The sequence below is a fragment of the Cucumis sativus genome, chromosome 1 (assembly GCF_000004075.3).
Source record: "Cucumis sativus cultivar 9930 chromosome 1, Cucumber_9930_V3, whole genome shotgun sequence".
NCBI lineage: Eukaryota > Viridiplantae > Streptophyta > Magnoliopsida > Cucurbitales > Cucurbitaceae > Cucumis > Cucumis sativus.
The window spans coordinates 5,789,197-5,810,746 of record NC_026655.2 but is presented as its reverse complement, the minus strand read 5'-3'; the positions used below and the strand labels follow the sequence as shown (position 1 = coordinate 5,810,746).

The 21,550-nt window shown below is 35.1% G+C and overlaps 5 protein-coding genes across 6 annotated transcripts; 1 reads left to right on the top strand and 4 right to left on the bottom strand.

Moving 5' to 3' along the window:
- Window positions 1–12: 12 nt before the first annotated feature.
- On the bottom strand, window positions 13–1,712 carry LOC101211051. The gene is made up of 2 exons (XM_004152541.3): window positions 1,523–1,712; window positions 13–734 (listed from the first exon to the last, which is right to left on the bottom strand). Exons 1-2 carry the CDS (start codon window positions 1,611–1,613, stop codon window positions 259–261), a joined length of 567 nt encoding a protein of 188 aa, XP_004152589.1. The 5' UTR covers window positions 1,614–1,712; the 3' UTR covers window positions 13–258.
- A 1,404-nt stretch (window positions 1,713–3,116) lies between these two features.
- Window positions 3,117–10,007, bottom strand: LOC101212595 (uncharacterized protein slr0889). Its single transcript, XM_004152465.3, has 12 exons — window positions 9,441–10,007; window positions 9,235–9,363; window positions 8,794–8,988; window positions 8,188–8,235; window positions 7,978–8,106; window positions 6,714–6,838; window positions 5,772–5,882; window positions 5,164–5,272; window positions 4,802–4,920; window positions 4,335–4,488; window positions 3,722–3,866; window positions 3,117–3,596 (listed from the first exon to the last, which is right to left on the bottom strand). The coding sequence occupies exons 1-12, from the start codon at window positions 9,555–9,557 to the stop codon at window positions 3,532–3,534; spliced, it is 1,446 nt and encodes a 481-aa protein (XP_004152513.1). The 5' UTR covers window positions 9,558–10,007; the 3' UTR covers window positions 3,117–3,531.
- Window positions 10,008–11,008: 1,001 nt separating this feature from the next.
- On the bottom strand, window positions 11,009–14,503 carry LOC101212349 (26S proteasome non-ATPase regulatory subunit 6 homolog). The gene is made up of 8 exons (XM_004152464.3): window positions 14,236–14,503; window positions 13,998–14,112; window positions 12,494–12,584; window positions 12,268–12,413; window positions 11,953–12,172; window positions 11,735–11,843; window positions 11,472–11,640; window positions 11,009–11,375 (listed from the first exon to the last, which is right to left on the bottom strand). The coding sequence occupies exons 1-8, from the start codon at window positions 14,369–14,371 to the stop codon at window positions 11,201–11,203; spliced, it is 1,161 nt and encodes a 386-aa protein (XP_004152512.1). The 5' UTR covers window positions 14,372–14,503; the 3' UTR covers window positions 11,009–11,200.
- Window positions 14,504–15,951: 1,448 nt separating this feature from the next.
- LOC101212106 (probable ubiquitin-like-specific protease 2A) lies at window positions 15,952–18,992 on the top strand. 2 transcript variants are annotated; one of them, XM_031881366.1, is made up of 7 exons: window positions 15,952–16,141; window positions 17,305–17,491; window positions 17,570–17,737; window positions 17,810–17,941; window positions 18,033–18,114; window positions 18,341–18,451; window positions 18,526–18,668. In XM_031881366.1, the coding sequence occupies exons 1-7, from the start codon at window positions 16,081–16,083 to the stop codon at window positions 18,535–18,537; spliced, it is 753 nt and encodes a 250-aa protein (XP_031737226.1). In that variant the 5' UTR covers window positions 15,952–16,080; the 3' UTR covers window positions 18,538–18,668. The 2 variants fall into 2 exon arrangements, with proteins under 2 accessions (XP_031737226.1, XP_004152511.1); XM_004152463.3 differs by having other exon boundaries at window positions 15,955–16,141; window positions 18,561–18,992.
- A 737-nt stretch (window positions 18,993–19,729) lies between these two features.
- Window positions 19,730–21,444, bottom strand: LOC101211863 (30S ribosomal protein S21, chloroplastic). The gene is made up of 2 exons (XM_004152462.3): window positions 20,992–21,444; window positions 19,730–20,180 (listed from the first exon to the last, which is right to left on the bottom strand). The coding sequence occupies exons 1-2, from the start codon at window positions 21,369–21,371 to the stop codon at window positions 20,054–20,056; spliced, it is 507 nt and encodes a 168-aa protein (XP_004152510.2). The 5' UTR covers window positions 21,372–21,444; the 3' UTR covers window positions 19,730–20,053.
- Between the last annotated feature and the right edge of the window lie 106 nt (window positions 21,445–21,550).

Sequence of the window (21,550 nt, the reverse complement as noted above, 5' to 3'; positions counted from 1 at the left end):
GACACAGAGCAATTTCGTGTGCAATTATGACTTCACTATTTCTTTTGATATTGATATTTCAAAACTCGACAATGACAGAGGTGCAAGTTACAAGTTGCTCATAATTAAGCTCGTGTTCAGATATAATAGATGTACATTCCCCACACCTTCATCATAGTGACCATAAAAATACAACATGGTTTAAACAGATTTTGAAGACTTGAATGAAAACACATTGCTAGAGGGGACTGAATTTGTAATGGCCAATGTTTTTTTTTTCTAAGTCATGCCAACAATTTGTGTTGAAGAAGCAATTGATTCTTGCTCCGAATGTAGCTCAACATCGGAAGTAGATCCAGATGCACTAGGACATGGTGACATAACCACACTACAGAAGTCTTCCGTTGTCGTTGGTTCCTCCATGATTGTTGAAATTTCTGAAGAATTCTTGAATTTAGAGAATAGGTAAAGAATGGAGTTTGTCATCCTACGCTGTGTTGAACGTTCTGTTGATTGACAATCCTCAAAAGTTTCAAGTGTCAAATAATCTGAATCAACCGTCATGATATCTTCTTTAGTTGACTTGACTAACTCATTAGAATCCTTGGGAAAACTTGTGCATGCTTCTGTGTTCATTGCTTCATTGCTCAATGAACATGAGTCAGAATCAATTTCTCCATCCTCTAAAGCATCCTCCTTGATGGGTGGACTTGAATCCAGTTGCGAACCGAGTTTAAGCTTCATTAAGGTAGTCTCTGCAAGAAGAAACTAAATAAGAACTTGGAAGAATGTAATACGACTGTTGTTCTCATAAAACAAGTCTTAGAACCCAAAATCTGAAATCCTATTAGTCTACACTATTTCGTCCCCTATAATTCATCAGTGAAGTGGGATTTTAAACAATCTGTTCATGGTAACACAATAATGTTGACACTTAAACAGAAGCCGAACTAATCATCTCCCCTGGACCTCGGACGCTATAACCTGAACAAACTCTCTGGCAAAAATGAACTGTGACCCGGAGAATACAAGCTCTCAAATACACAATCCGGCATAGCAGATCTAGCTTCTTCTAAGTTTTAAACAGTGAAAAGAAAGTCAATTCATTTTTTTCTCTTTATCAAATTCAAGAATCATTCTCGACAGTCATCAATATTCCATTCAAATTATCGCGCCCAATTCCTCGAACTTCTTGGTAACTAAATACATCTAACTATTCCTACTTCTTAACATCCTTAGAACAAGATATCCAACACTTACCTCTAACCAATTCATTGGTTTTCAGTCAACTAAGTAGCTAAGAACCCGAATAACTAAAAGAAAGCAAAAGAACAAGGCACTAGAACATGCCAATTTTCAAATCCAAACAAAAATTGATTTCCGGAGAGTGGAAAAGGCAAATCATAACACATAAATTCAAGCAAGAACTCGGGAGAAAGAAAGAGAGAAAAGAAAAAAGAGAGTAAAGATTAAGACATCAGCAGATCATGAATGTGAACACAATTAGATTAAAAAGAAATATCGAATGAGAAAGAGAAGGAACCATAGATGGAAAGACAATCATCTTTAAGAATCTTGGAAGGCGGCCGCTCCAAGGAATCCGGTGAAGAAGAAGATCTAATCCTTCCGAACATCGTCCCAATCAGTAAGCCCTAAGCCTCAGCTGCTTTCTTTGGAAGAAAAATGAAAACGCAGATTTCAGATTTCAGTGGCGCGCTAATGAATAGAGAAAAGGCGGGAAGCTTACAACGCACTCTTTTAACCGGTCTGGCATGGGCCTACTTGGGCTTTATGTGGGCCGTTTTTGGGCTTATAATGACCCATCTATATGGTAGATCAATTGAAATTTACTAACAGTATTTGATATTAAATATAGGAAATCTATAGTTTATCAAATCTCGATTTTCCATGAAGAAAAAAAGGATACAAGAAACTATTATGTTAAGGAGCAATACCAAAACGACTTCCAAGCAGATAAGCTCGAGTGAGGTTATGAACGAGAGGGGCGAAGCGAAGCAGTTGTAAATGTGAAGAAGCGTAAGTGCAAGAAAGGTGAAGACCGAAGATTAGAGGCTTGAATTTGTAGATTCTAAGATTCTGTTTGCGGCTAGTAAACGAGTGTTTCATGAGTAACTTCTCTCGATCAGACAACAACTTCAATCTTATTGTTCCTTATTCAGCTTTGTTTACAAGTCGGTTATTATTCCTTATTCAGCTTTGTTTACGAGTCAAAGTCAGAGTGAGCCACTTTTTCGCTTAGTCTTGAGTTAAGGGTCATTATTCTTCGATATTGAATGAAAAACATCTTACAAATATAGCAAAGCCTAACATATAAGCCTCCTCACGAGAAAGACTTTGTTATATTTATAAATTTTAAAAGTATGTTGCAAATTATTATTTTTAAACGCTACTCTTTATAATTCCCTAGGTTTAAAATATGGACGTTAGACAGAAAAAAATTCAAATTTTAATTGGGTAGAAATATTAATGAAAATTTTCCAAAATTTAAATGACAAATAGATATTTTTTTAAGTAATTAAAAAACAACAAAAGGAATTATATTCGATATTAATAAATATAAATGGAAAAATCGTCAAAAATAGAACCTTTTTTGACAAAAATATTTACGCAAATATTTTTGTCTCAGTGGCAAGTGGTTAAATATTTACTTGTAAATAATAGTTCTACATAATTAGAATCATTCAAAAGTTCAGCCATTCAATTTTTAAATTTAGAACAAATCCTGTAGTAAAAAATTCATTGTTGAGATTTAACGATTTTTTTACAAGCCAGCAAGATCGAAGCTATACATATAATAAAAAGTGATACTGCAGAGACAAAGTGCTATAAATCTACAAGTACAGTATTACAAACTAAATTGTTACCAAACAAAAGTATTTTTAAAACTATTTTCAAACTTTACATATATTAGTACAAATTTATCATAATGTCACATGTTTCCTCGCAAACGTTTTGTTGCTAATGTTGGTATTATAACACTTGTAAATATGTATGCTATATTTCCTCCCTTTTAGCTTCGTTTACTATTGAACATTTGTACATATGATATACATCACTTTGGTGAATGGAATAGAATTATTCTAATTCTCTCAAACCTATGTGTAGAAAAAATTTTGTTTTTAAAGGAAAAAGATGGAACAGGCTGCCATGGAACATTGAATTGAGGAGAAATAACAAACACAGTTGAACTGCAACTTGAACTAATCATAGATGAGTTTGTGTGAGGAAGAACTTGAGATGAAAAAGAGTGAAACGGTGTACCTCTCAATTTCAGAAAAACATGGAATTCAAGAATCAAGCCATTCTCCTACTACTCATCTCTCAGAAAGGAAAAGGTAGAAAATACCAAACAAAGGCTGCTGCACCTTGAAAAACCTACCATGGAGCTTGTGGCTGTTAAAGAATGACGACGAAGAAGGTGAATTTGAATATTTATTTCCATCGATGTATAAAAAACTGTCGATGCATCTGTCACCAATTAGATGCACCCAGATTGATTCATATCTATTGCTGAATCTTGTCACGAACAAATCAGCTTGATCTTGAAAACAATCTCTTTAAGAATCCACGTTTGTGGGTTGTTTTCATTTTCCTACCTGAAACAGATCAGAAAGAGGATGAAGAACAATGGCAGAAACGAATAGATATATAACGATGAGAAGTTCATTCAAGAATCATACGAGTCACTATTGCTTTAGATTAAAGAGTTCAAAAGGATTACCTTCTAGCCTACCAGAAAGCAACAAAGCTTCTTCTGCAATGGGTCGCCATTGTTCGGAGCACGAATAATTGATCCCGAGACCAACACTTAATCCTCTAAGGATTTGGATTGTCCGAAGTATGGAAAAGAGTTCCTCTGGAAACGACTACAGCAGCAAAACAGAAAAAGAAAAACAGTGTCTTTTTAGCTACTGATACAAATGCACATACAATGCCTCTACAGAGAAGCACTATCAATTGAGAGAGTACATCGGTAAGTTGGTGTCCATTTGAGAAAAACCAATTAGTCGGTCAGTGTCCATTTGGGAAAAACCAACTTGCATGCTCCTTTGCATGGCAGCCAATCAACTGGCAGTCGGTTTTTATCGATTCCCCTCCTCTCTCTCTCTCTCTAAAGAGCAAGAATTTAGAGAATCTGAAAGAGATGTGGGCTGGACTGGGATTATTTTGTTTTTAAGAAATGATAATAAATAATAAAATTTATATAATTATATTGGTCAGATGGACAGTTTATTTAAATTTCTTTGGACCAACCACCCTCGATTTGGTCAGCTTTAACCAAAAACCCGGTGTATTTGTGCTCACCCCTACTATCAATTTGCAAAGCTTAATACCTGAACACCAACTTTCTTTATTGAAGAGTCCTCTGCGAAAGGTTGCATCAACACCTTCCCGGGGGGTAACCTTGTGTCAAACATTACCTGAGCCAACTTAAATAGTTCTTCTTGTGCGTTTTCACAATTGCTTATTGTATCTATCCCAAGCTCCCTGAAGAACCATTAAAGAAAAACAGAATTAGTATGAAGATGATCCATTGCTTAAAGACGGCAAATTTCCATAAATTCTTCAGTATCAAAATGGAAAGAGAAATTTGTGCACGTTCAAGTAACTTCCTTTAGAAAGACCTTGTTAGTTCAGCATTCTTTTCAAGACTAGTTCACTAAACCTTCCAATTTTTACCCACGAAAGAAACATTTAGCAACACTGAAAATGCAACTCTAAATCTTAAAGCCAACTCTGGTAAGAAGCTTCCTTTCCCAAAAATACAATACAAGCGAGACAGATTATTAATTATTATTACCTGAAGGTTTCAGCTGTTCTTGAGGCGTCACCATCTGCAATATCCATAACAAGTTTAGCATAGCCAAGCCTCAACTGGTCAGGAAGATCCTTCACTTGCCCGTAATCAAGCAATGCTACCTGATAAAATGGAGTAACAAAGCAGCTTTCAGCTTGATTCATGATTGAATCGGGGATATTGAAAGTCAAGACGTTAAACCTAGCAATCTTAAAGTCACCCAAGTATCAACTACTGAAATCCTGATCATCATCCACTTACCACATTTTTAAGAGTGCGAGAAAGATGACAGCATGACAAACCAGAAAAATGAAAATTTTGGATGAGTTTAGAATTTGTATAGAAAATTCCAGTAGCTGACTTGCCTCTGAGCCTTTACAGATCAATATATTTCCTGGATGAGGATCTGCATGGAAGAAACCACTCTTCAAAATCATTTGCCCATATGCCATCGTCAAACTACTAAGAATTCTCCTGCAATATTAAAATTTTACTGAAGTGTATTAGTTCCTCTCATGAGAGAGAAAAAAAAACTACTGGATAACTGAAGGAAACGTGTTCCTCGAATAAGGGACTGTAATAAGAATATTGAAGTAAATAGTGAGCCAATTGCGGTCAAACACTTGAGTAAAACCCCGGAATTCAATGAGATACGCCTTCCAAAAGGTATTGGGAGAAAATATGTTAATTTGAATTCACGGAGAAGTGCCAGTTTCTCAAGGTTATAAGACAGGAAATAGAGAAGTTATCTCCAATACAAATTTGGGATATAAGCCAATGAATTTTCGCTTCAAATTTTTTATTTTTTTAATTCATCAAATTGTTACCATTTTGGACTTCAGACCCGAAATTAAGCAATAACTGCAATGGAAACAGTCAACCACAAAGAAACTTTGTAGATAAGACACTATAGCCATGTTGATAAAGAAAAAATCAATTAAAACAAAGAGAAGTTCTCAGTATAAATCCTTACTGCTTTGCTGCTAAAGCAATTCTGCCACTAGCATCTATGCCTCTCTTTGCCATTTCATCACCAAGATTGAGGATTGGGATTCCATCAATATATTCCATCACCAACACCCTCCTAATCAAACAAAAGAGACTTGATTACTAAAATCTCCACATAGCGAAGAGCAAACATAGTTCAAAGAGGTAGGAACCACCTAAGCCAAGCCAGATAGGAAGAGAATAAGAAGTATGTTGTACTAGTCCAACGTCATGATATGTAACAATTAGAAAATTGCCATTGATTGGATAGCATCATTTCACCAGCATTTATAAAACCAACTACAGAACCTCTTGGTTCTAATCTCAATTGCTCTACAAATTCATCCAATTCTAAGATGAATTTGTTATTCTGTTCATTGGAAAATTTCAACAAATACCTAGCCAACAAAGCTTTCCAAGACAAATTATCTGTCTTCAGGGTGAAAGCCAACCAAAAGCAACAGAAAAAGTGATATCTGTCTTTTGATCATATTTATGGTAGCACTGGATTGCAAAGGTGTATAAATGCAAGGGTGTGATGGGATGGGGGATCGGTATGCTTTTTTAGTTAGATTGAGCTGTGATTTAAGAAGTTGTGGGACAGCGTTGTTTGCTGAGAGATACCATTTTGCTTATTTCTTTCTATCTAGACATTCTCAGCTGAGAATTAGGGAGAGGTGGGGAGCTTTCAAATTCAGAGTTGCTATGGTTCATAATAAAATTGTGGCTTAGTCCTGAAAATTTATTGAATGAATTTCTAAAAAGAAAAAAATCAATTAGCAAATGAAGATAACTAAAATATATAGATTTCTAGATTAAACAAACAAGAAAATAATCACAATGGTATTAAGTTGCGTTAAGAGTTTAATTTATTTACACAAGTTCCATCAAATTAGCCACATCAAGAACTAACATTAGTCGCGTGTACCTGGTAACAATATTCTTCATCACTTGTGGCACCAATACCGGGCTCTTCTTGTTGTTGCTATATAGAAAATGCCGGATCCTTTCAATAGCATTGGCCTCCCTCTCAAAATCAAATTCGTAACCAATCTTGAAAAGTTTAAAAGGAAAAGATTTCAAAATGAGAATCCCTCATCGTTAGAAAGAGAACATGCAAAAGTTTGATATAATTAAAAGCCTGAAACAATAAATGGAAGTTTCAAGAATGAAAAAATGCAAGATCTGGAGCTGCAGCTGCAGCTCTCACCTAACCTTGAAGTGTTTGGTCAGATGAAATACATAACACTCCATACATCATTTTGATTATATTGCGTTCCTCTTAATGAGGATGGAAGAGAGCAAAAGCGAATCATCAATCTCTCATGTGAATACACTTTTTTTCCCTTCCAAGAATCATTCTTTTTTATTTATGTGTTTGTTAGATAAGAAACTGAGAGAAGTATATCCACACAAAAGAACAACCTAAGAGATGTGGGAGAGGAACCCTCACCCAGAAATCTAACAACGGAAAGCCTTCAAATCAATAACAATCATGAAAGGAAAAAATTACAAATGTTGTGTGATTTGAACGCTAACAACAAGTGGTATACTACACTTAGCAAAAAGAACAAAAAAAATAGAGCTCATCTTCAAAAATCCTAACATTTCTCTCTTCAAAAGTTCCACAAAAGGGGCTGCATAGCACAACTTTATAATATCCTTCCTTTTCCTTTAAACAAAGCGGGTTGAAATAAAAAATCAGTCTACAATCTTCTCTATAACCATGAAGGTTTTTTATTTCGTTATTTATAATAGGGGTAGGAGGATTCAAATCGTAAACCTCTTGGTCGCTAACACATCCGTATGCTAGTTGACAGTCAAGGATATGAAATATACATGAATTTTCTGACTCAAAGTTAGCTTTGTTAACGATCATACTTAAAAACAGAAATTGCCTAAAGGCATCATAAGATCAAATTGAAATATTCCATGATTGGTTGTGACAAGCAAGGTATAAGATTTGTAATAAAATTGAGAAAGCACTGTTGGAATCTAAGACCAAAAGGAAAAGGGAAAAACAAGTAGCAAAAAGAGTGGCACCATTTTGTAACTCCATTGGTGGGCTACATCCATTATTTTTGAAATTTTCATATATTGATGAAATTTGTTACTCCTTTTTTAAAAAGAAAGAGAGTGAAGAAGAAACAGAACATCATTTTCTGTAATCTCAATCAAAAGAGGAATTGCACCTGTTTCTCTATTTCCTTAGTTACAGAATATAGATCGAATTTGATATCTGTCTTTTGCATGTATAAGGCAAAGGCTTGCAAATTACGGATATCTGTCATCATTAGATCCTCAGTTCCCGGATGTTGCACCTACCACGGATAAATTAGGCTTGAGTAAGAGATTAAGAGACTACAAATAATGAGGATATGATGGGGCTTAACTTTCCATACCTTGACCACAACGTCATCCCTGTCACCCTTTAGCCTAGCTCTGTGAACCTAAATTGAGCACAAAAAATATCTCAAGGATAAACTTTAAAAGTCTTTTAGAAACACCAAATACACACAGTCAAAAAATCCTTTCAACCACATGGAAGCTATTCTTAAAAGGGATAGATTGTTTAAGAAGAGATTATTATAAGCAGACAAACACAGCAGTCAAAGCCATGTTTTGAAAGGACAATGGATGCATCAGTTTTCATGTCAAACAAACCAAACTATACATAATTTTTTTCTTTTTTGGATGTCTAAATATTTCTATTTCTTTGTAGGAGTCCATGTGATTGGAAAATACAAAGTAATCAACAGCTTCACACTAAATTTAGCCTCACACAAAATTAGTGAATAAATGATTGTCTAATAATGAGCAAAAAAATATTTCTCTTTCTACTAAACAAGTGTATTGAACTGATAATTCCTTAGATATCCTTTATAAATCTCAACTAAGTATTATAAGTAAATTACTCCGAATCTGAGTTGTCTAATCTTTTAATAGCAAGAGTCATGCTTTAATAAACAATCACAATGAATCGGATTTAATAAAATTTAAATAGAGACCTGAGCAATCGAAGCCGAACCAAGAGGGTCAGGATCAAATGTTTCAAAGACATCACCAAGACTTCGGTGCAGTTCCTTCTCCACCACACGTTGAACAACATCAAAAGGCGTTGCTGGTGCTTGATCACACAGTGTAACAAGCCTCTTCACCCATGCAGCTGGGGCCAAATCCGGCTTCCCAATAACTTGAGCAACCTCATTCATAAAATCCAGCTTCAAGTAAGTCAATTGCTCTAGAACTAAAACCATGATTCAAAAAGGAAAAAGAAAAAGAGACAACAAAACAGAACAATAAAACAAAAGTAAAGGAGTCGATAACGATAACAAATAAATTGAAGTACTTCAATTTCCCGTTCGATGGAAATGAAAGTGGAGAATAATCTAGAGAAGTGATAAAGAAAACCCATTTCGAGAGATATAAACGATTTGTTAACAGAATACCTTAAGGAAGAAACCACCCATTTCGGAGCACATAGCATATATCTTCTCAGCTGCATGTTCATGCTGATTCTCCCACATTGTCTCCTGTTTCTCCACATCCTTCTCGAATTTCACCCGTAGTTGAAGCACCTACAACACCCACAAAGCAAATTGAACCGCCAACTTTCTAAATCCCACGCACTAACACAAAAATCATAAACACTAACCTTGTAACCAGTATAGATGTCTGCAACACGAACCCAGAATTGAAAAGAACGTTCCCAAGGTCTGAACTGAGCGGAGAGCTTCTCTTGAACATCTCTAAAATCAAAAAGAGGGAACATGGCGATTTTCTAGCTTCAATCTGGAAATGGGTCCTCTCAATTCAATGCTTAGAGAGCCTTTGATGATACTCAACGTCAAGCGTGGCCATGGACGACTGCTTGGAAGCGAACAAAAAATAATACCCTGTTGAAAAGCCAAGTGGGTCGATGGCCCATTAAAGGGATAGTGTGTATAAAAACTTCAGAAAATGTGGCTGAGAAACCTTGGAAAATCCTCTCACATGCAACAGGGTTTCCTCAGTTGGGATTTTGGAGTTCCATTTAAAGAAAAAAAAAATCCCAATTTGTGATCTGAAATGTGAACAAACAGAACCCAATCCTACCGTCACTTCACCTTTAACTTGACGTAGTTTCTTAACGAGCTGAACTTCTCCTTCACCGTCTTCTTTCTTTTTGAATTAAAGAGGAACAACAACAAATCCTCCATGTGAGATTATCCCTCCAAGTTCTATTCAATCTGCCACTTAAAATCATGATATGGGATTCACTTGTACTACTTAAACCTTGTACTTCCCGCACTAAAATGGCTAACTATTGGTGGGCCTAAAATCATATTATCAATTTAGATCATTTCTAGCCATTTCATTCTGAATATTTCAAAATCACTTAAATCTAAAAGATTAGTTCAAAATAGTTGTAGCCAAACTTTAGATTTTAATCAATTTAGAGTGTTATTGGTAATTTAGAGATATTATCACTCAGTTTGATTCAAAATAAACTAAAAATCATATTACAAAATTATCCTCATTCGAAAATCCCATCAAAGTGGCATCACTATTTGATTTAAACATCATCTCTGATTCTAATTCATGCATTAATCAAATTTTAGTATCCCAAACTAACTAATTCACCGTTTACATTTAAGTTCAATTTATATCCAAATGTATATTTACGTCTTAAAGAACATGAAATTAAATAAAAACCAAAGTACATATACACTGGTTGCCCTCTCCAGAGGTTTGCCATCAAGCTTTTGCCCAAGAGGAGTAGCTAGTTTGTTAAAGAAAGGCTATTCTAGATTTTCTAGATTTAATCTAGAATGATAGAAGTCTAGAAAGAAGCCTAGTAACCTTAAACGTGTAAGAAGCCTAGAAACCTTAAACAAGAAATCAAGAAGCCTAGCAACCGTAAACGAGAAATAATAATTCCTTGCCTTAAACCGAGAAATAGTAATTCCTTGATTTGATTAAAGAGTGATCCAAAGCTAGAAAGTAAATTTAAAAGTACAACATCCAACAAGTGTTTTTTTAAAAAAATAACACTACAAGAGTTTGAAAACTAAGAATTTCCTAAATCATTTCCTTTAACATCGTATTAAATTAAATAACCATTTGAGACAGCTGAAGGTAAATTTAATATCCAGTTGTCCAAAGTGGATTAATTTCTTCCACTCGAACAAATATGAACCAAGGAGAATAAGGAAAACGTGAAGAGGGGTAGAATGCAGACCATTCAAAGAACAAGGTACTTGGTTAATAAAAACAAGATAAAGTGATATTGATAACAGTAAGGCACGAATTGTCAATATGCTTAAAACAAAATTACAACGCCCATTTTTCACGAAGTTCTAATGCTCAAATATCATCCGTGCAATGTGGCTTTTTGGCTCGAACTTAACCAAACAAATTAAACTAAGAGCCTAGTTACAGATCAATTACACGAGACAACTTCTGGATACGGTTCAATAGGAAATCTCCTTGCTTGATGGTAGCTTGATACAGGGCATTCTTTGAATCAGGGCGATTAGTTTCAAGAACACCTGCTACTTTATCAATCTTGCAATGTAGTTTTCCCGCAGCAATAAAACGAGATAATTCCCTGACCAAGAAATGCATATTTATGTTGAGGGAAAATAGTTCGGTAGATATCATTCAGATAAAAAAGAAGAAGAAACGCCAATGCACGACGACTTACAGATCAATAAATTCCACAGATACTCCAAATGCCTTTGCCATAGCTTCGATGGTAACACTCTTATAGGACTCCAAAAATTGGGAATAAACAACAGTTCTGACCTCTCTCATGTAATACCTGAAGTGCAGATGCAAATAACGATCTAATTTTATTTGCTCTGTCAGACCAGCTGCATTCATGCACGTAAAGGAGATAAATGAGAGATACCAAAATAAGTAGACCATCGACCAAAATTTTAAACATTGAAGAACATTTCCACTTACCGAAGGCTGAGAAAAAGGATTTATATTGACAGTCATACAAAGAGTTCAAAAATTCGGAAAGATATGGGACTTTTCCGATCACCGTCAATATCTCAGGGGCATCAACTACCTGCAGGAAATCAATTAAAATTGATAATGTAATTGCAAAACATGCCAATTATCCACGTTAGTACAAGAAAAGGCAAAAAACCAAGCCGAATGAAAATCTGTGGATGTACCTTTTGCTTTAGAGACACTCTATCCAATGATATAATGCTTGTGAGAACAGTATAAAATATGAATGTGTCATAAGGAAAAAGTTCGTATGTTGTGAATGTTGAGATGGAATCCAAAAACAAGTTGGCTGCTTTCTTGAAGTTTCGAGTGGACATGCAGTACAAGCCTTCATACACCTTCAGACGATTCTTTCTTTCCCAATCACCACCTTCTTCAAACAAGCTGGCGCAGAAAGCAAGTAATCACAAACAAGAACATGCATGTATATTTATTTTTAAGATACCCAGTGCAATAATTAAATTCATATTGTGGCGTACTTTTTCGCTTTGTCAATACTTTTAGAGATCAGATCGAAATCCATATAGAAAAATCCAAGCTGTAATGTATGGAAAACCAAATCCATCTTTAGCCCAACTGCAACTGTTTTGCTCTCAGTTACCTTGAGTTGCTCCAGGGCTTTGTCCTGAGTTCAAAACGTAGAGAGTTAATTGGAAGTCATAGAGTAGTCCTATAAGATCTGGGCAGAAAATTTGAATAACTAACCTTATCACCAATACGAATGAAAAAAAGAGATTTGGCCAGATGAGCTTCTCGAACTTCACTTTCACCTAAGTTTTCTTCAGCATCAGCAATCCTAGGTAAAAAAAAATAAAAGAATAGTTTAACATACAAACATTACTGTTAAGAAAACAATAAAGAACAACTATAATAATATTCGCAACTAAAATGTAAGTCCTCCTAATGGATAGTCCTACGGATAAGAATCCTCCGGACTCCGGACGGAGGACGGACTAAGCCAACCTTCCTAGCATGCCTCAAGGAGGAAGGAGTAAGACACATGTTGGACATGGGTTGAACACTTGTTAGCACAACCAATATGTGTTAGATACTACTAGTACAAAGTCAATTTTAAAAGATATTACGTTGTGTGTTTCTTGAATGGAAATTATTGTTTATATTTTACCAAAGTCTAAAAAAAATAACTTCCAACTGATAATAAATAATTTTAATATTTATCGAAACTATGAAACTATATTTGGACAATTGAAAGTAAGAGAACCAATGAGTCCCAAAGTACATGGACTGAAATAGTATTTTAACTTTTAATAAAGGTGTTCCTGCAGTGTTCATGTCCTAAATTTTAAAAATTCACATGTCACCACACATATCCCTGTCATATCCTCATAACCATGTATTTGTGTTTTAACTTAGCAGTAAAGCTACAAAAGTACTGGCCATAATCTACAAAAAGCTGAGATCAACCATGCAAAGCTTCCTTGATTTTATCTATTTATTTATTTATTTTTCATTAATTCATTGTGAGGAATGAATAGTGGGATACGTTTGAGACCAGAAAAATAGATTTCTCATTGGTTCCAAAAAATTGATTGGATGGTCCAAATCCAACATAGGTACGGTAGTTCCTAAGAGATGACGGTCATAAATTAAGGAAGATGAGGACAAAGTGATTTCAAATTGAGCCTGGCTACAAGGGCGGCTTCTAGGTTCCGTGAATTACCTAGAAAAACACTATTTGTATACTTTCGCTGTTGGTTACTCAAGGCGTTGTGCACACTGCAAGGACTCTTTAACACATTAACTAAAGGAAGGAGGCTCGCGAGTGGGGAAAGCACATACCCAAGTGCCCAACTCATCGCATTCAACTGCTATAAGACAAGAGATACCAAAGAAGGCCAACATTCAAAGCACCGTAACCTTCCATCAATTAGTAATCGGGTAATGTAAGGTCACAAAATGGTAGAATAAGAACCAAAGGAAAAGTAGAATTACGCCTCTAGTATAAGAAATATACACCTCCATGGAATTTAACAGTAGTTTAAAGCCTATGGGTTGAAATGGATTGAACAATAACTTCGCCATTAAATTTACAAAGTGGGTAGGAAGCTGTTAATTGATGCACAATTCAACGATAATCAAAATAATGAACAAATTTACGAATACTCAGAACTTCAGCTGTACTCTCCAAGATAATCCTCATACTAGGGAACACTCTAAAAAACAGATCCACGAGAATATAGAAACTCACTTCTCGTCCAGCTTCTTCAACTCCTCCTCATTCTTCGCACGCATCGATTCCAACACGCTCCGATCCAAAGCCAACAGCGATTCGCTGGTTAGGGTTTCGTATAACGGAGACATGTCTACACAGTACAAATAACAAAGAAGATAATAAATAAAAAATTAAAAACCCCATTTCAGGAGACAGAAATCGCAATGCTAAGTCGATGAAACTCATTGAGATTATGGAGCAACGAGCGAATTACCATCGGCTTTAACGGAAGCCAATACTTCCTCTGTGAGACGGACCTTCTCGATATCTTGAACATCGGGATGAGTAAGAAGGAAAAGCTTGTGAGCAAGAACGAGATGAGGCTGCTGAGTTCCTTCTTGGCCTTCCATGGCGGCTGAGAAATGAGAGGACTCGCTGAGTAAGGAATTTGAGCTTCGTTTCTGCGATGCCTTTCTTGTAGGAGGAGGCACCAAGGTAGAAGTGAAACCAATTGGACTACTTTTATTTTTCTATTGTATAGTTCTTTTTCTTTTATGAGGATTACATTTTGGTAGTCCGATCTCATTTTTATTTCATTGTCATCCATTGAGATTAGAAAAAATTAGTGTAGATCTGAAAATGTAGGGATGAAATTGAAACAAAAATTAATGGAAGTAGAATATTTTGAAATCATCCACCAAACACCGATGTGAATCTCTACTCACAAAAAAACATTTTCTCGATGTGATCTCGGTAAATATTAAATTTAACTATTTAAATAACAAAAAATGTCATCAAACACATACTTTATATAGATTACATTAAGGAATAATTGAACCTGTGGTATAAGGAGTTGATCGACATAAATTTGATATTTTAGTAAGAAGTCTCAGTATCGTGTCTAACAAACCCAACTCACTAAACCAAACAATGTGTAAAGTTCACGACTCAACTTTTACACCCACATCATTGGACCAAACACATTATAAGATAAGTCTAGCATAGATATTTAAATAAGTATTTTTAAGATAAAAAACTTGTTTGATGAATCTAAGAAAAGTAACGTTTTTTTTTTTACTTCTAAACTTCTATACAGAGCTTTGATTTACCTTCGACGACTACTTCTTCAAAATAAGAAGATGGAAGTATGAACACGACATCAACATATTAATTATACATATTCAATAGGTATTTTTCGAATGTATTGTTTTTATACATATTAAATAGACGGTTTTTTTCTTTCACTTTACTCATATTTATGATGCAACAACAATGATTAAAATTCTATGAGTTGAAAATTAGTATCCATTATTTCGTGGTATTCGATCACAATATAACGTTGTTTTAACTTTTTGTGCTAGATTCATTTTTGGAAGTTTTATAGAGTTATATTATATGACATAGTTAAATTTACATTTACCCATTAAACTTAAGTTTTTTTGGTCCATTGATGATCTAAGATGTCGATAGAGTATAAAAGAGTACAAACGAGTATTTAACTTAAAAAGAAGGAATTGTGATGTAATCAATAATGCTGGACCAATAATAACCACCATATTGGAGGGACATGTTGAAAATCTCACATTAAAAAACCAAGTGCTATGATAATTATTCATTTCACTGTAAATTATTTTATGATGTACTATGTTTAAATTGATGACACCAACTTGTAAACTTAGAGATGATTATCAGTCGGACGATCATGTTTAATGAATTAGCTAAAAAAAAAAGGAAGAAATCGTTTGAATTGATTAGAGAAAAAATGTTTTTTTTAAAAAAATAATTTATAATCGATAAAATATACTTCAAAACACTATAAAAATTATTTTGGATGGTAGTCCAAAATAATTTTATTTTCAAAATTGAACACTTTTAAATCTAAATTGCTTCCCTTCTTGTAACTCATATTAGTTTGATAGAAAATTTAAGGGTAAAAAACGGGAGGAAAAGGAAAAGCAATATTATAATCGAGTTCAGTACGAATTACCAATTACGACATGTCGTTTCACCACAGGAACGATTCAGATCCCCCGCCTCTAAACACAGCACAGTCCGCCAGTCTTCAATCTTCTTCGACCGAGAAAAAGAATCGGAGGAGTCGTGTGAAGCATCGCCATCAATGGTTAAGCGAAAGCGTCAACAACCTGTAGTATTCATCGACCTCGAGCACCCGATTACAGGTAAATTCCATCACTGTGTTTACCGAGAAATTGAATTTGGAGTTTGGAACTAGAAAGATTATAGCGATTGAAAGTTCGTTCGTTAGATTTTGGCTGACATTTTTGTTTCTTCGTGATTTGGAGTAGTGATAATGGGAAGCTTGTTTTTAATAGCTTGTAGTATGTTTCATCTCTGGCATTAGTGGCTACTAAGATTATTAGAGGAAGAAATGCGTAGCTGGGTAGTTTGAATGCTTGATTAGAAGGGCGTTGGTTGGACTTCCGATAGCGATTTTTGTTTTTGGAGTGGCGCGGTGTTGATAATTCTTAATCGGAAGCTGAATCTCGAACTCAGCAGGAACCAAAACTCATAGACTATCTAGAATTTCATTAACTAAGTGGATGGAGGTGTAGTGTAACTTTATTTGGTTGCCCATGTATGTTAACTGTACCACGAGTTTGTCGCTCATTTGTCGTGTAGTGTGTTAAATTTTCTGCAGTATGCTAAATTTCTCTATCATCTTGAAGGTTATTGTATCTTTGAGTATTAGTGACTTTCCATTTTATCAATGAAAAGTTTTGTTTTCTTTCCGGAAAAAGGAAGGTTTCATTTCAAATATAATGAAGGCTTCTGTTTAAAGTTGATTAGTTCCAACTTTTATGCATACTTTTAATGAATTTTGGATGTGGTTCAGTACTTTTACCTGGAAATTTTGTTTACAGGAGTTGGATGATACCTATGGTTATTTATCCAACTTATTTTGAAGGCTTACTACAGATCTGAAACTTCTGGTTATTTTATTAATTATTGGAAACGTTAGCCCTTTCCTTTTTTTCCCCCTTATTTGATGTTCTATAAATCAGACTAGAGTTCAATTAAGTTGTATGGAGTTCAAAAGACTATAGCCACCTACATTTTGTAATAATTCATCGTCAACGTTGTTTTGTTATTTGATAATAGTGTTGGGTAGAACATTAGATCCCAGTAAGATAAAAAAGTTCTATTCCCTCGTGGAGAAAATCACTTCTTCATCTTTTATTGCTCGTTGTTTATTTATGGTTTACTATGGCTTCAGCCTCTTCTGTTGGTTTGTTTGTTTATTTGGCTGAATTTAGTGAGAAAACTATGCCAGATGTGGTATTCAGGTTCCAAAATGTAACTCAACTCTTAAATCGATTATCAGGGCACAGTAACAGTGTTGAGTTAGAAGAACCAGAAAATGTTAAAAATTTGCAGCCTGTATCCCCATCCATTTCAGGCATGGGTCCTGTTCGTCGACGTAGGCAATTGACAAAGAAGGTTGGTCGCAATGGTGCAATTCCTGTTCGAAAAAGAAAGCTCGACTCTAGAGCTTTTGAATATTGTTTTCAGTAAGTAATATTTCTTATAATTTTGCTAAACATACTGAGACCTTTGATATAATTTGATTGAAGTATTGAAATTTGTAGGAATTTGTGGAGGAGCTCCCCAGAAGAGAAGAAGATTCAGTTTACATACCTTGACTGCTTATGGTTTAACTTATACTTGAAAGCATCCCACAGACGAAAGGTCCTGAAATGGATCAAGGACAAAGAAATATTTTCAAAGAAATATGTCTTTGTTCCTATTGTTTGCTGGTAGATTCTTCTGACTTGTTTAATCTCTTATTGTCATCATACCGTATCTTATAATTAACTAACTGTTATTAGGAGCCACTGGAGCCTCTTGATATTTTGTCACTTTGATGCGAGCCCTGAGTCAAAAAGGAGAAAACCATGCATGTTATTGCTTGATTCACTTCAGGAAGCAAATCCAAGGCGGCTTGAACCAGAGATTAGGAAGTAAGTCTTTTTTTATTGTTAATTTATATTTTATCTATTGTTGTAAATGCCTTTCACTAAGTATTGAATATGCTTTTGCAATCTTCTTCAGATTTGTGTTCGACATTTTTAAAGAAGATGGCAAATGCAAAAACTTGAATGTTATTTGCAAAATTCCTCTCATGGTGCCGAAGGTAAGCGCAATTGTCATGTTTGAACTATTCTTTCTGAATACAGTTTATTGGTATGGTGGTGCTTCTGTTTTACTATTTTACTTCTCAATGAATGAAGCACAAGAGTTTTATTTACTCTCAATTATAATATATGGTATCAGATGGATTTTAGTTTTCTTTCTAAGTGCTTTCTTTCGTGTTTTCACTTGGCTATTGTAACTAATCACATGACCTACAAACTTTCCAGGTGCCACAACAGAAAAATGGTGACGAATGTGGCAAATTTGTTTTGTACTTCATTCATTTGTTTATGGAGGCTGCTCCAGCAAATTTTCGCATCAAGGACTACCCTTACTTTGTGAGCCTTTTATTCTTACGCACTTCCACTTTTAAACATGCATCATTGACATTTTCTTCATCCAAATGTTGTAGAGATTCCATTAACGAGTTGGATTGGTGCCATGCAGATGAAAGAGAATTGGTTTACAGAAGAAGGTGTGTGCCAATTTTACAAGACATTCGGCCATTCGGATGAAGACGCATGTCTTTAATTTGTGCTAGACGCGTGGAAGTTCATCATTGGGAGGGTCAAGTTGTCATCTATTCCGTGAGAAGAAATTGTATAGCAAAGGTAGGTAATTCCTGACATAGTTTAGTGTGTTTTGAATTGGAGGATTTGTTGTGAAATGAGCAGCATTTGCTTGGCTCATTCAGTAAATTTAGATCCAGTTTCAGGATTAGAGTAATACCTGACAAACTGATTGGGTTTCCCAATTCTATTTTGAATATATATGTAAATGCTTTTGTTCATATGGTATTAGTTTCTATACAGAACTCTACTCAATGTATGAAACAATTTGAATGAAACATTTTTCACTGTCAAATCTTGGTTTGGAGAATGATGAACTTGCTTTTACATTCTACTCGATGAATGAAACAATTTGAATCTTTAAGAATTTGCCAGAATAGAGAGCAGAAGTTCATGGATGAAATTTGTTTATTAAAACCCTATTAGGTGCATATCATATTGTTGCACGAAGTGAATGTCGTAAAAACGTCTCATAGCGGTTATCACATGTTAGAAGAAGAAGAAACAACTCCATTTGTTGTCAGAATACGAGGGAGGGAGTCTCAAATTGGTAAAAACGAAGAATCAAGCGGTTTAGAATAAGGATCGTGGAATGGTACAAAAGTTGACAAGAGAGAAAAATGATTGTAAACGCAAAATGATCTACTTTCATTAGTCTTTATTAATATTTTGGTTAATTGAAAACGTCTTAAAATAAATATTTAGAAAGTTTGAAAAGAGTTATAAAACCCTATTTTAAAAGACTGGGTTAAGTAACATCTTGTTTCGATTTGTTCAGTCAATTTATTCAATTACTCCTTAATCCCTGCTCTTCAATTTTCATTAAAAAAGGATTTGAAATATTTTCTAGAACTTTAATACACACATATGTGTACACATTTCGCTTCAGCGTAATATCTTTTTCTTTTCCAGCAAACACCAAAGCTTTGCAATCGATGCTCATCTACAAAATCATCTTGCTTGTTGCATTTTCAGAACAAATCTCCTGCCTTGCTAACTAGAACAGTTCAATTTCAAACTAGAGGAGAGACTATTGAAAAACATCCATTTGATTGAGGCAGAATAAATCTTCATTGCCATTAACTTCAACGTATTGCTAATACAACAGGTAGAGATATTATGCCAAGTCCATAGCCAAACAAAAGAAGTTCATTTCAAAGAGAGTTCTCTAAGAACAATTCTATTTTCCAAATGGTGTTTAGAAAGCTTCATATTACAACCTAAAGTAGCTATTTATAGCTTTGACAATTAACTAATTAATTCTAAATTACCAACTAAACTAAATAATATTAAGTAAAATACACTAATCATCTAATAATTCTTCTCATCCATTACGAATATTGGTTTCGTTCTTTCAAGGCAGAGTGACCTTTATGGACTGTATGGAAGGTCTACTTGGTAAAAGTCCCAGTTGTCATCTTCCTCATCTCTGTTCTTACTCTCAGGGGTTTTCTGGTCTGGCTGCTCCCCAGTTATTGATTGAGGCCTCCTAAACCTTCTGCAGTTGGAGAATCACATATACTTTAAACCATTGCTTGCATTAAAACATGGAAACACAAAAATCTGAATCTACAATGAGAATGAGCTGAATGATAATCTACATTTTTCCCATTCTTCATTTTTTTTAAAACACAGAACCCAAGGAGAGTTGAGACAGATTCAATCAAGTCACAACAATTTGGGATGTTTGCAGCAAGCAACACAACCCGCAAGAAGTGACCTTCTTTACCAATAACCTCAATGCTAATCATGGGTCACCTTGTATTGTAACTAAGCAGCATCTTTCAGTTATAGCTGTTTCTTCACAGCTAATTTCAGATATTTTCAACCTCTAGTTTCCCTTTTTTATGATAACTTTTACTCAAGCTTCAACCTGCAATTGAACAATCTTCACTATCCCCTGTTTCCCTCTCTCCCACTAAAATGGAAGAAATTTTGAGTAGACTAATTCTTTGAATTGATATTGATCAATCTGAAGCTGGCTTCTGAGTTCTAGAAAATGTTAATTGATATTGATCAATCTGAAGCTGGCTTCTGAGTTCTAGAAAATGTTAAGGAAGATTTAAAAAGGAAGAGGGGAAAATGAAATCAAGAAGAACAATAGTGGTGGTCGTGGATCAATGAACCACAAGATTTGTATTCAGCATTTGACAGAGGGAGACAGTTAAGAAGTTGATATCGAAATACACTATTTGGTTGCAAAGAAAATGAAAGAAAGCAGACCATTCAAAAACAACAAAATCTCACAGAAACCAAATTCAGCCATGAACAACTCATCTGATTTTGATTTAGAAATGAGATCAACTAACCTCTTGCGATTCCTCTTAGCAGCTTCCCTAGCTTTCCTCTTTCTCTTCGCCTGGCTATTTTCGAAAAATCTTCTCCTCTTACACTCCTGCAAAATTCCTGCTCTCAAGACCTGTCTCCTAAACCGATTCACCACCTGGTCTTCAGACTCGTTCTCACCCACGGTGATCAGAATATTATAATTTAAAATGCGTAAGGGAACACCCTTAGGTTCTTGGGAAGAAGATGCAACATTGCCCCTGGAGGCAAACAACCGAGTCAGTTTAGAATTTGGAAGAGACTGGAGGTTTATAGAGACGGAGTTATGATGTATTTGTGATGATTTCGAGATGGAGAGGAAGGAGAAGAAATTCGTGATAGACGAAGTTGCAGCGGCGGCCATGGCGACTCACCGGTGGTCCGTCTTGCACTTCCTCTTCGGAGCGGTGGCCGGGCCTAAGTCGCGTTGGTGAAACGTAGGTTTTGAGTTTTGGACCTTTCACTAATGGGCCTGAGCTGGCTCAGTTACGGGCCGATCGATGGAGCCCATTATCAATTGGGGTACATCGGTAATTTCATAGT

Bases quoted from the DNA above. Each gene is read 5' to 3' on its own strand.
- LOC101211051 (XM_004152541.3), bottom strand. From the start codon at position 1,613: ATGTTCGGAAGGATTAGATCTTCTTCTTCACCGGATTCCTTGGAGCGG. The intron at 735-1,522 runs GTTCCTTCTCTT...TTCTTCTTGCAG, and splicing joins TGATTGTCTTTCCATCTATG to AGACTACCTTAATGAAGCTT.
- LOC101212595 (XM_004152465.3), bottom strand. From the start codon at position 9,557: ATGTTCCCTCTTTTTGATTTTAGAGATGTTCAAGAGAAGCTCTCCGCT. The intron at 6,839-7,977 runs GTGCAATTCCTC...AAACTTTTCAAG, and splicing joins CTAAGGAAATAGAGAAACAG to ATTGGTTACGAATTTGATTT. The intron at 5,883-6,713 runs GTACACGCGACT...TTGTTTGATTAG, and splicing joins ATGAAGAATATTGTTACCAG to GAGGGTGTTGGTGATGGAAT.
- LOC101212349 (XM_004152464.3), bottom strand. From the start codon at position 14,371: ATGGAAGGCCAAGAAGGAACTCAGCAGCCTCATCTCGTTCTTGCTCAC. The intron at 12,173-12,267 runs GTACGCCACAAT...TTTCTGCGCCAG, and splicing joins AGTATTGACAAAGCGAAAAA to CTTGTTTGAAGAAGGTGGTG. The intron at 11,641-11,734 runs GTAAGTGGAAAT...GCATGAATGCAG, and splicing joins ATCCTTTTTCTCAGCCTTCG to CTGGTCTGACAGAGCAAATA.
- LOC101212106 (XM_004152463.3), top strand. From the start codon at position 16,081: ATGGTTAAGCGAAAGCGTCAACAACCTGTAGTATTCATCGACCTCGAG. The intron at 16,142-17,304 runs GTAAATTCCATC...ATCGATTATCAG, and splicing joins CCTCGAGCACCCGATTACAG to GGCACAGTAACAGTGTTGAG. The intron at 17,738-17,809 runs GTAGATTCTTCT...AACTGTTATTAG, and splicing joins TTTGTTCCTATTGTTTGCTG to GAGCCACTGGAGCCTCTTGA.
- LOC101211863 (XM_004152462.3), bottom strand. From the start codon at position 21,371: ATGGCCGCCGCTGCAACTTCGTCTATCACGAATTTCTTCTCCTTCCTC. The intron at 20,181-20,991 runs GTTAGTTGATCT...CTCCAACTGCAG, and splicing joins GCTAAGAGGAATCGCAAGAG to AAGGTTTAGGAGGCCTCAAT.